The sequence below is a fragment of the Hyla sarda genome, chromosome 5, assembly GCF_029499605.1.
Source record: "Hyla sarda isolate aHylSar1 chromosome 5, aHylSar1.hap1, whole genome shotgun sequence".
NCBI lineage: Eukaryota > Metazoa > Chordata > Amphibia > Anura > Hylidae > Hyla > Hyla sarda.
In genome coordinates this window covers 308,717,178-308,730,718 of record NC_079193.1, presented here as the reverse complement: position 1 = coordinate 308,730,718, position 13,541 = coordinate 308,717,178, and the positions used below count along the sequence as shown (strand labels likewise).

The 13,541-nt window shown below is 42.8% G+C and overlaps 1 protein-coding gene across 3 annotated transcripts in view; it reads left to right on the top strand.

The window, feature by feature from the left end:
* Positions 1-4,078, top strand: part of UBE2W (ubiquitin conjugating enzyme E2 W) — a 43,573-nt gene extending 39,495 nt beyond the window's left edge. For all 3 annotated transcript variants that reach the window (XM_056522164.1, XM_056522165.1, XM_056522166.1), the window contains one exon: positions 2,955-4,078. In XM_056522164.1, coding sequence (XP_056378139.1) covers positions 2,955-2,968 — 14 coding nt within the window. In that variant the 3' untranslated portion in view covers positions 2,969-4,078. The remainder of the gene's footprint in view (positions 1-2,954) is intronic.
* Positions 4,079-13,541: the final 9,463 nt, after the last annotated feature.

The window sequence follows — 13,541 nt, the reverse complement described above, 5'->3', positions numbered from 1 at the left end:
AGGAAGGCGGAGGGATTCATTAAGAGAGCTTGGGAAACGGCTGGTGCTACCTTAAAACCTAATGTGGCAGGTACCTCCGTAGCCCTTTCCCTTATTCTGTGGATAGACCAGTTATCTGCCAACATACAGAATGATGTCCCCAAAGAGGATCTGTTAGCCTCTCTGCTAGCTATTAGGAAGGCGGCTGCCTTTCTAGCGGATTCCTGCTCAGACACGCTGAGGCTGTCGGCCAGGTCAGGGGCCCTAGTCAACTCAGCTAGAAGGGCGTTATGGATTAAAAGTTGGACAGGAGACAGTAACTGTAAGGCTAAACTATGTGCAATGCCGTGTGAGGGGGAACTGCTGTTTGGATCTGTCCTATCTGACCTTCTAGATAAAACGGGGGATAGGAAGAAGGGGGTTCCCTTTTCCTCAGACCTCCAAAAACCCTCTGCCCTTTCGTTCTAAGTGGAAGGCAATGGGTACCAAAATAAAGGCTGAGATCAGTATTCCAAGTGGAAGTTCTCTAGAAAAAGCAGTGGACTTCTGTTTAATCAACCCAGTCCACCTCCAAAAAGCCTAATCCCCAATGATGGTGTCTCTCAAGTGGGCGGCAGGTTCGCAGAATTTTTTCCAGAATGGGAAAGGATAGCTGGAAGTTCTTGGTTTCTGGACACTATAAAAAACGGTCTTCGGTTTGAATTTTTCAGCCTGCCACCCACTTGATTCCTCATCACAAAGTGTCAGTCGGGGCTTGCAGGGCAGTCCTCCCTTGAAAAAGAAGTGAAGTCTCTAGTTCAAAAAGGGGTGTTAATAGTACCTCCGGGAGAGTTAGGTGAAGGGTTTTAATTCCTCCCTCTTCCTAATAAAAAAGCCAAATGGATCATACAGGCTAATTATAAATCTAAAGCCTCTGAACAGCTTCTTTGATATACAAAATGATCAAGATGGAGACTATCAAGTCAACAATCAACCTTCTTACAAAGGACTGCTTTATGGCATCACTAGATCTGATGGATGCATACCTGCATGTCCCCATTCATCAGGATTACCAAAAATATGAGATTGGCAATTTATATAGACTCTTATCTAACGCATTTTCAATTACGAGCCCTCCCATTTGGAATCTCAATGGCCCCGAGAGTCTTCACCAAGATTATTTCAGCGATGGCGGCCCACATCAGAGAGGGGGAGGGTGTTTTCGTTCCTTATCTGGACAATTTCCTTCTGAATGCAGAGACAAAAGAGAAGGTACAGTGCTTCCTAGACTACACTTTAAAGGTTCTTAAGAAACTTGGTTGCTTGGTGAACTGGGAAAAATCCACTCCTACGCAGCAAAAACATTTTTTGGGGTATTCTTTTAGACTCCACACTTCAAAAATCTTTTCTACCTGCCCAGAAAATTAACAAACTCCAGTCCTTAGTTAGAGAAGTTTCTGAGACCCCTATAATTTATATTAGGAAAGGGATGTTCTTGTTAGGCCTCTTTACTTCCGCAATCCCCGCAGTACCCTGGGCCCAGTTTCACTATAGGTCCCTTCAGTAAGAGATTTTAGATCAGTGGGATGGGGCCCAGGAGAAGGGTATCCTTTTACCCCAGTCTGTGATTTCTTCCCTAGGGTGGTGGTTGGTGGACATTTACCTGAATAAAGGTCTAGATTGGAAGGTCCATTTGCCCATGGTGATCACTACTGACGCTAGTCCCTGGGGGTGGGGTGCCCATGCAGGGGATAGAGACTTTCAGGGTTCCTGGGATATGGAGGTTAAGCATACCTCCTCTAACTCATGTAGAGGGAAAGACATTATTTTATTTTGTAGATTTACTTTATGACTACATGGTGTCATTTAGTTTTTAGTAGTTTAATTTATTTGTAGGAAGTCCATTTAATTTGTAGGCTCTTAATGGGTCTCAGTAACTCACTGAGGCTATGGAGGGTTGTGGTTCCTTTTGTGCTCTAGGTTTCCTGTCTGGGGGAGGAGCCCACCTCTCTGGTGGTGCTGTTGTGACTACGAGGAAACAGAATTATGAGTAATTACCGGATTTTTTGGTTCATCTCTAGTCTATGATTGATTAATCATGGAGTACTCCTTGGCGCAAAATGATCATGTCAACTCCCTCCTGGCAGATCTCGGACTCTACCACACCCAGAAGTTCTGTGTCACTGATCTGTCACTTGCTGCAGTAATGAGACTCCCCTCCTCTCTTCCTCTGCCAAAAATCAGTCTATCACTACCATATGCTGTCCTCGTAGAGAGGTGGGGACAGATTCCCTTTGTGGACAAGCTAGGTTTAATTACTCCATTGTTGCCCCAACATCATGGTTGTTCTTGCTGAATGGACATGAATCCCTGTAGTCATGAAAGTTCCTCAAAGAAATTGAGGGTAAAGTAGTCCTTTCTTACAGAGGAGCCTGTATGCTGTTTTAATCGAAACTGCTGACAGCCCTATACTGGTGTTGGAGAGGGGAATGTAACAACACCTTGTGTCTTGGTCCTGCAGCTTGCATGATGAAAAAAATGTTGTTTAAAGTCCTCGCTGCTGCTAGGTAACGTGCCCAGTCTTCTGGTTAGGTGCATTGAATTCTCCGGCCCCTCCTCCTATGATTGACAGCTTTAGTGGTGTCCTAACTGTATTGTGTATAACCCTTCCTCCTTGTTTCTCTTACAGACGATACATGTTGAACTCTCCGGCCCCTCCTCCTATTATTGGCAGCTTTAGGGTCTATTCACACAGCAGAATTTCCACCTCCCAATAAAGCCAATAGACTTCTAAGGGATTCCGCTCTCTCATTCACACTTCTGAATTTCAGCTTGCGGAAATTCAGAAGTGTGAATGGAAGTGCGGAATCCCATAGAAGTCTATGTGCTTTAATTTGAGTCGGACTTCTGCACGCGGAAATTCTCCCGTGTGAATAGACCCTTAGTGGTGTCCTAACTGTATTGTATATAACCTTTCCTTCTTGTTTCTCTTACAGATGATACATGTTGATGCCCGCCTCAAGCCCCTCTAGAAGATGAATCCTGCTGAAAAACAAGCACTTTGATCCTTCAAGTCTTTGAACTTTTACCTTTGACAAGAGGTGACTGAATTGAAAGAAGACTACTTCCTTTTTACTGCATTTTTACTAGTGTGCATTGTGGCGCATGGTGGTAGCTGTCTGAACACATGCAGCTGACATGCTTTCTTAGTCATACTGGATAAATGCAGGCGTCAGGACGAAATTCCATTTTATTTTTTCTTATGCTTTCCAAGTTTTCCCAGGTCCTCATGTATTGTGCAATAACAATTCTAAATGCATGATAGGGCCTACTGGATGTGTTTACCAAGTGCATTGGGATAAGAAGGAACACTTCCATATCATTGCCATCCATGACATCAGGATACTATGCACTGTGATTCTAAGAATGGCAGCATGGCTCCACATGCTTGACCTGAAGGACGACTGCGAAACAGGAACTCTGTATATTTATTCTCTTGTTTCCTTCATGTCAGGTTGTTTGTGAATGTCTTCTGACAAGTGCAATGGACAGGTACAAAAATCTCAAACCCAGGAGGTTACATGCATAAGTTGTATATAGCTATTGATAGTACAGAGAAGAGTGTGTGTGATATGCTAGGATTTAGGCAAAGTGTACCTGCCCCCTAAAGAAAACGGAGGCAGCCCTTTTGTTAGAATCTAGTCATGTTTCCATAAGTCATTCTGCCATTTGCTCTCTGGACTAGTTACATTACTGAGACAGAAAGTGCCTCATACATTGGTGAAGTCGTAAACAGCATTCTCCGAAATGTCAGGAACCACCTGCAAAACGGCTGCCTCTGCCGCACATAAGTGGTGGGTACACTTTGATCAGGGCTTTGTATCAGAAGGGGTGGCGATCGAATGTGCTGCATATTTTACATAGACCTGAATACCACATTATATAGCTTTCTTTTCTCATTTGAAGCTTCTAGTTATGTTTTCTAGCCTTTGGCATGGGCCCTGCTCAGTTTCATTTATTTATGTTTGAAGAGAAACACATTTTGTCACTTTTTTCTTTGTTTTGTTTATTTTGTTGTTGTGTTGTACGTCATGTTTAATTAATACAAAACTTAGACCAATGAACGTTGTCATATATTTATTTCATATTTCTCTTGATGCCTGCGGCCGTAAGTAGAATCCACAAAGTAGAACTATAAATAGTATATATAACGCTAGCGCAATTGTGTGCCCAAACTGCAGCTGTTTTTGTATGTGTGAGTCCCTCATACAAAGCAATAATATACCATATGTAAAACAAAGAACAAAAAGCGCTGGATGGGACTTATAATGTGTTTGGTATAATTATAGCGTACCTGGAGGTATGCTATAATTATATCACACACATAAGTCCCAAAGTAGTATAGAGTTTTCTGTGCACAAAGTGGGGAAAAAAATCTAAGTCCACTGTCCTTTTTTTTTTCTTCTTCAGAGCTTAGAGAACCTGTCACTTTTAAATATGTTTTCTGATCTACCAGTATAATTTTATTGAGCAGGTGGAGCTGAGAACATTGATGTATACCTTTTTTGTTGGAAAAGATTCAGTATAACTTGTAACTTAAGGGGTACTCCGCTGCTAGACATCTTAACCCTATCCATAGGGGATAAGATGTCTTATCCGGGGGTCCCGCTGCTGGGGCCGCCTGCGATCCCCCACAGTACCTGGCTTTCTAAACAAATGCTGGGTTCCTGCCGCAGTGGTCGTGACATCATGCCCACACCCCCTTGTGATGTCACACCACGCCCCCTTCATCCATGTTTATAGGAGTGGGCATGTCGGCCGACACGCCCCCTCCTATAGACATGAATGGAGGTGGCGTTTCATGACACCACAAGGTGACCTTACGATCACGGCCTCCGGCTCCTAGCGTTCTGTACAAAATGTTCACAACAATTGAGCACCGGAGTACCCCTTTAAGTTCCCTGCTGGGCTTAAAGGGGAACTCTGGTGGAAACAAGTGGAAAACAAATGTTTTCAATTCAAATGGTGCCAGAAAGTTAAACAGATTTGTAAATTACTTCTATTTCAAAATCTGAAGCCTTCCAGTACTTATCAGCTGCTGTATATTACAGAGGAAGTTTGTGAAGTTCTTTCCAGTCTGACCACAGTGCTCTCTGCTGACACCTCTGTCCATGTCAGGAACTGTCCAGTTTAGAAACAAATCCTCATAGAAAACCTCTCCTGCTCTGGACATTTCCTGACATGGACAGATGTGTTAGCAGAGAGCACTGTGGTCAGACTGGAAAGAACTTCACAAATTTCTCTGTAGTATAGAGCAGCTGATAAGTAATAGAAGGGTTAAGATTTTGAAATACCTTCCAGTCACTGAGTAGGTCCACCCACTGGACTCCTAAGCCCAAAATAAGCAGGGAATTTAATCACACTGAAATACCTTCCAGTCACTGAGTAGGTCCACCCACTGGACTCCTAAGCCCAAAATAAGCAGGGAATTTAATCACACTGAGATAGCTGTCAGCCACGGAGTAGGACCACCCACTGGACTCCTAAGCCCAAAATGAGCAGGGAATGCGACTAATAGGTTATGTTCTGCTTAATCTTTCCCACAAAACTATATATCAAATTTCAGGTTTCCTTTTAAAGGGATTCTGTCACAGTTTTTACCCCCTACGTAGGGGTGTGGATAACCTTTCTGAACCAGTGTCCAATCTATAATAACGTGTGTCTTACATAAAGCAATTTGGACAACAACCGTGATGCATGCAAATTAATCTCCAAAATGTAGCAGGGTCAAAACTGCTGACAAGTTTCATAGACGGCTCATAGACGGCTGTGCATTCCTTGCGGAGTCCCTAGAGAAGATGGACAGGTTCAGTCTTTCTGCAGACACGTAAATTGGAATTTCACATCTGCATGGAAATTCCGGACGTGTGGAAATGGCCTTAAAAGTCTATGGGAAAGACAGAAATAGTTAAGCGATGTAGGTGGGTGATAAAGATCTGTTCTGCGAAAACCTCTTTAATGCAGTTTACTATATAAATCAGTGGAAAAACAAATGGGTGGGGAGTGATCTATATTGTCAAGTACTGGATGGCAGAGTCCTCTTTCTTAAAGGGGTATTCCGGCCATAGACATCTTATCCCTTATCCAAAGGATAGGGGATAAGATGTCTGGTCGCGGGGGGCCCGCAGACAGAATCCCCCGTGATCTCCGTGCAGCACCTGCATTCGAGGGGGTGTGGCGTGACGTCACGTCTCCAGTCCCGGAAATACAGAGGTTTCCAAGACTGGAGCAGCAGGCCAGCATAGAATGCAGGTGCTGCTCCAAGATCGCCAGGGGCGGGCCACCCGCAATCGAACATCTTATGCCCATATCTTGAATCCTGTGGTTGTAATATTTTCTCCTACAAAAATATAAAGAAAGTTATGCCCCAACTGATAATGTCATCTACAGGTTATGCAACATTACTATAGGATGGAAATAACCCTTTAACGCGCTTCATCTAAATCAGTCAACTGTTTGGCCATTTTTTCTTAGCATTTACTGATGAAAGGGGTTCTACTAGTTATATATAAGACATGCCTGCCCTCCCTGTCAACACTGTGGTCTCCATGAATGTTGTCCTTGAGATTCTTTATTTTGGAATTTAGGTCATTTGCTTATTTCAGTCTAGTGGGCTGGATTTTCTACAGTGGCTCTTTCTGCTGAAGTGCATTGGGGGGGGGGGGGTAGTGTTCAGCTGTTATAACTGGGTGCAGTGGTCCCTAGGCCCTTAATATGAGGATCATGTTATTCATGGGCACACTGGTAAAGGTTTGTCTTAATACAGACGTCCTCTTTTTAATCTGGGAACCATTATTGATGTAGGGTTATCATTGGCAGTCTGGCTCTGAAGACCCACAGCAAACTTTTTAAGGGAAATGCAGTATGAGATGTGGACAGTCATATAAATACATGTGCATCTCTGTTTTAGAGAGGGAGGGGGGGTATTTATGACATCCATACCCATTAACAGGGCAGAATTTTTCCTGATGGGCCATCTGGAGTAGGTGGGAGGTTTAGACAACTTTATGGAAAAACCCTTAAAAAAAATGCACATTTGATCCTAATTTAAAAAGTAATCTTATGTTGTAGAAACGGTAATACAGCTAAGGTTAACCAGTTCACCCTTTTTCGCCTATGCGCACATGGACTGGTGCGGATCACGCCACACTTAAAATATTGGAAGAATAGTCCAGCACAGAAAGCCTTGTGCAGAGGATCAATACTTTATTGCATAAAAACCAATGGCATGGAACAGGACATCTCAGAGTGACACTTTTCAGCCTCGTGCAGGAGGCCTTACTCATATGTATGGTATGGTATGGTATGAGTAAGGCCTCCTGCATGAGTCTGAACTGGTTAACCTTAGCTGTAATACCGTTTCTACAACAGATCACGCCACACTTAAAATATTGGAAGAAGAATAGTCCAGCACAGAAAGCTTTGTGCAGAGGATCAATACTTTATTGCATAAAAACCAATGGCATGGAACAGGACATCACAGAGTGACACTTTTCAGACTCGTGCAGGAGGCCTTACTCATATGTATGGTCTGGTATGGTATGGTATGAGTAAGGCCTCCTGCATGAGTCTGAAAAGTGTCACTCTGTGATGTCCTGTTCCATGCCATTGGTTTTTATGCAATAAAGTATTGATCCTCTGCACAAAGCTTTCTGTGCTGGACTATCCTTCCAATATAATGTAGAAACCACTTCTATTTGTGTGTAAATTGGAATTTTAACATTGTGAGAAGTTCTTTAGTTTTATGTTACTGAGCAGCATTAACTCTTTGCAGGAAAGATACATAGCAGAGTTTGCAATTTTGAAAGTTAGCAAAAGACAGAGCATTATTTCTTTACAAACCCATTATGATACTGGGTTTAATGGATTATTGGTCAAATAAATTATTTTCCTTATTTAATTGTTTGTGTTATTAATATCAATTTTCTCCATTCATCTATCAGATGGAGCTATGCATCATTTCTTTTAAGACAAGCCTTGTAGTCTGTCATACAGACGCTCAGATCCATAGACTATACATTTGCTAATTTAACTTCATAGGTAAAATAACAAGATAACCATATAAAAGAGTCTGTGAGATTAATACTTATTTTATATGAAATTGCTGGATTATTGGACATTCTGAACAATTAAATACACATACAGAAGATTGTTCTATAGCAGCTTCTGAATATTAAAGGAGAACTCCAGACCATAAAAATTGTCCCCCATTGTGCCAGCAGTAAAAAAAATAAAGATGTACATACCTTCCTCCGGTAACCAGCTCCGGTCTCCGCCGCAATCCACTTCCTGGTTGCTGGTGGTCGGATGAATCAGCCAATCACTAGCCGCAGCGCAGTCCGACTCGGCCTGCGATAGGCTGAGCGGCAGTGTGAAAACGCTTCAGGACACAAAATTCTTCACTACACTGGCACCTGCGGCCGGGGAAAAAACCGTCACACTGCCGCTCAGCCTATCGCCGGCCGAGTCGGACTGCGCTGTGGCTGGTGATTGGCTGATTCATCCGACCACCGGCAACTAGGAAGTGGATTGTGGCGGAGACCGGAGCCGGTTACCGGAGGCCCCGGGGGAGCGGAGGAAGGTATGTACATCTTTATTTTTTTACTGCCGGCACTATGGGGGACAATTTTTATGGTCTGGAGTTCTCCTTTAAGGAAAACTCTCCACTTTATCATCCACCATGGTGACAGTAAGGCTTTGTATACACGGCAGAATTTCTGTATGGAATTCTGCATGAAGATTCTACATGCATTTATAGCCAATTCACTTGAATGGGATTCCGCTGTCCCATTCACAGGAATCCCACTGAAGTGTATTGACTATAAATTCGTGCAGAAATTATGCTGTGTGAACATACCCTAATACTCTGGCATGTGCACATAGATGTTGGCAGTAATGTAATATTTGGATACTTCCCCATAAGCTAATGCAACAGCCAAAGGCCCACCGTGGACATCTAACGGCCTTTTTATTGTCTGGTACATTTCTAAAAGTCTATTTATATTGCTAACTGGTTTACCAGACCAAATTGACAAATTTTACTGTATATTAAAAGGGATTGTTTTGAGATATTCTTATCAATTAAATAAATATTCTGTGTTAAATAAGAATTACATTTAACAGTGGTTATCATGCACAGAATACAGCTTCTGCTGTGAAGTGCACTGGGTGGAGGAGACTGTCATATTGATGCTACTTCTTTGGTATCTGTCAGAATTGTTGGCAAAATTAATCAAGAAAAATTTTGACTGAAACTAAGTTAAGTTTGATAAGCAGGGACCCCAAACATACATGCCTTGGTTAACCAATTAAAGGGAACTTGTAATTTTTAACAAACCCCGAGCCAATATAACTGCTATATAGGGGGTCGAGAGACATTTCACGATCTTTTGATGTATCACATCGGTAATAAAGAACATCTTGGAAAAGAAAGTTCTAAAATTTTTTGTGCTATATACAAATTACTCTTCAGGTATGCACAGGAAATATTTTCAGCAGACCTGGATCCTGTGCTCTCAGTGGTGACCACTGCTATTTAGGCTGTAAGTGATGCAGGAGCCTACAGAGATATCAATCAATGAAGCCGTGGCCGACATGCTGCCTCCATATATCTCTATGGGATACATGAAGGGGGTTTGTCTGCTGCCGCTTTGTACGCGAGGTCTGAGCTCCCGGTTTTAGCTAGCGGTCGTGTCTCGACCAGCAACTCAGCTGATTTATTGGTTCACTCGGTCATCCACTTCATCCAAAGTGACATCCGACGTCCCCAGTCAACAGTCGGTGGGTTCCTCAGACTCAACCCTCAGTTGGCATGGCCCTCATGCTGCTGCTGCCACCTCAAGGCTCTGTCATTTTGCCGCCATATGGTCTCCTCATGCTGCCGCCACCTCCAGGCTGTGTCATTGTGCCGCCATGTGGTCTCCTCATGCTGCTGGCACATTAAATTAAACTTTTAATGTTAATCTATTTAAAATATTCAATACATTTTTTTAATAAAATCTCTTTAATTGTGAGGCCCTATGGTCTCGTCAGCCTGCTGCCACCTCTAGGCTCTGTTATTGTGCCGCCATGTGATCTCCTTGTTAAATTGATCTTGTAGTTTGACAGTATTTTTTCAAAGTAAATGCTGCCGGCACCAGGGACACTCAGTCATGAGCATTGTGGGGGCGGGGGGGGGGGGGGGTGTCGCTGAGAGGCAGGGGCTGGGACAGGCGGTAGCTTGCCTCGCTAGCTTTTTCACTGCAGCAACTTATACACTGCAACAATTATACACTATTGCAGCTGGAATTACAGCGGCTGCTGGCACCAGACTTGTCCTCCAATGGGTCCTCAAGGATTTAAAGTTTGCTCATTCCAATTACCAGGCTCTGTCATTGTGCCACCATATGATCTCCTCATGCTGCTGGTGGCACATTAAACTCGTTAATCTCTTTAAACTCTTCAATTGACATCTGAAAAATCACTTTAATCTCTTAAATTGTGACACAATATGGTCTCTCGAACCTGCTGCTACATCCAGACTTTGTCATTGTGCCACTCTGCGGCAGTAATTCTAATAGTGACGCCTGTAATCTGCATGTCATACTGAATAACTCAATGCGTGTTACAGCAAGGAAAAGGGCTCTACACCCCTATTGAGGCTCTCTGTAGCCTGGAAAAAGCAGTTTTTTAATAGCGATTTGCCGCAGATTAATCCGGATCGAACCAATTTTTTGGGGGGAAATTCGGCGAATCAAATTTTTCTAAAATTTGCTCATCTCTAATGGTGAGGATTTTACCATATATCCTGTATAACGTGTTGCCAAAATCTAATGCTTCATTCCCTTTAAATTTAGACTTGTGTTGAGAACAAAAATCCAGTAAGATTCTCTATTCAACAACTTACGCCTCAAATTTAGCCCTCTAATATGTCGGAAAACTTTTTCTATACCTCTAACCTGTAAAGTGGATACATCTCCCATATGTACTTCTCGGAAATGTTTTGACAGAGCTGAAATATTAAATTGTGATATTCTTGCATTAGAGATTTCCCTTCTAATTTTTGAATTCAGGATTTCCTACATACTGACACAAGCAGGCCGTACTGTCAGCTAAGTATATTACAGAGGCCATATTACAATTGATATAATGCTTAATACCATAAGACCTTCCAGTGTCACAGGAATGGAAAGAAGTACTGACTACCATATGTTCACAAGCAGGGGCATTGCTAGGTCTCCTGAAGACCCAGGGCTAGAGCCCATAGCCCAGCCATGCCCCTAACCACATCCTCAGACACCCCCCCCCCAACATGTTCCTAAACTCACCCAGCCACCTTCTTTAATATTCTCCCATTACGTGCACAACACACTGCACATACGCAACCAACACTCCATTTATGGTTTATAGAGCAGTGCCTCTCCATAGAGGATGCATGGAGCACTGGTCCACTCTTCATTTCTGGGGATATTACTCCTCTATTCTGGTGATCTTTGGGTGGCCCCTACGATCAGGCCCCTACGATCAAACCCCAACTATCACCTTGATATCCCCTATCCTGAGGATAGGGCTTCACAAATTTGTTTGGAATCTAGGAGCCAGCAAAAATAGAGGCCAGGATTTCTTTTGATCTCAGCATGTTACACAGCGTGACATTATGTGATGTCATATGACGTCTCATCGTAGCTCCAATCTTCTTTGTTCTGCTTCTTCTTGCAACTGGCGGTCAGCAGCTTTTATTGCTGTTCGGGCATTAATGCCATTAAAATATTGCCCCAGCAGCCTTAATACTTGCTGACTGTCAATTGCAAGAATAATCAGAAGAAGAATATGATCCTCCTGGCGTTCTCCCGTAGGGATATGTCACAAACCGAATCGGACAATGGAAATAATAAATAAAAGTAGTATTTAATAAATGCACTGTGGACTATGCGTTTTAAAGGGGAGGGACCCCCTCTTCCTCAGTTCCTCCCTTGAAATGACCTGACGAAGAGGAGGTCCCACCCCTTGAAATGCATAGTCCACAGTGCTTTTATTAAATACTACTTTTATTTATTATTTCCATTGTCCGATTCGGGTTTTTGACATATCCCTACGGGAGAGCGCCAAGAGGATCATATTCTTCTCCTGCTTTTGCAGCTTCTCCCAAGCTATTTTAGACCATCCAGAGGGATTCTACGGGTGGGTTTGATCCAGGCAGCACCGCGGCAACTCACCCAGAGATTGGGTATTCATGCTCCAAAAGGTGGTGTGCTCTTAATATAACACCATCAGGTTAGCACAACCATATTGTTGCTATTGGTAACTCCCTACATATCGGACTAACAGCACATAGACTGCACTCTTGTCTGCTCTTTTTCTTCTTATATTAGTTACAAGAATAAGCTGCTTCAAGTAGAAGCACTGGTATGTATAGGTATAGTATAATAGGGGTATTAATGGGGGTGATAGTAGTAATTGTATACTTTTATGGGGGTGACAGTAGTAGTATAACTAACATATAGCACTGGTATAGCATAATAGGGGTGATAGTAGTAATAGTATGACTGACAAATACAGCTCTGGTATAGAATGATGGGGGTAATAGTATGACTGACACATATAGCACTAGTATAGTATGATTGGGGTAACATAGTTTGTAAGGTCAAAAAAAGACAAGTTCAACCAAAAACCCTACGGTGTTGATCCAGAGGAAGGCAAAACTCCCCTCATGAGACTGATGCCAATTGCCCCATGACAGAGGAAAAATTCCTTCCCGACCCCAATTTGACATCAGAATAAATCCCTGGATCAACGTTCTGTCCCCATAAATCTACTATCCATAACCTGTAATAGTATTACTCTCTAGAAAAACCATCCAGGTCCCCCTTGAACCTGTTTATTGAGTCAGACATCACGGGGCAGAGAGTTCTATAGTCTCACTGCTCTTACAGTAAAGAATCTCTGTCTGATGATGGTGAAACCTTCTTTCCTGTAGACTTAGAGGATGCCCCCTTGTCATGGCTACTGGCCTAGGTATAAAAAGATCCCTAGAAAGATCTCTGTACTGTCCATTCATATATTTGTACATTGTTATCAGGTCGCCCCTGAGACATCTTTTTTCCAAACTAACCCCAAGCTTAACCTGTCTTGGTCCTGTAATCCTCCCATACCATTAATTATCTTTGTTGCCCTCCTCTGCACCCTCTCCAGTTCTGCCATGTCCCCCTTATATAGAGGTGCCCAAAATTGTACACAATACTCCATATGTGGTCTGACTAATGATTTATACTGAGGCAAAACTATGTCCTTGTCACCAGCCTCTATGCCTCTCTTGATACATCCCATGACTTTGTTAGGCTTGGCAGCCGCTACCTGGCACTGAGTCGAGTTTACTGTCCACTAGTACGTCCAAATCTTTTTCGGTAGAAGTTTGACCTAATGTCTTATTATTTAGCACATAATTGTACATTTTGTTTTTATGGGCCAAGTGCATAACCTTACATTTATTCACATTAAACTTAATTTTCCATGTCTGTGCCAAGCCTCCAGCTTCCCCAGATCCC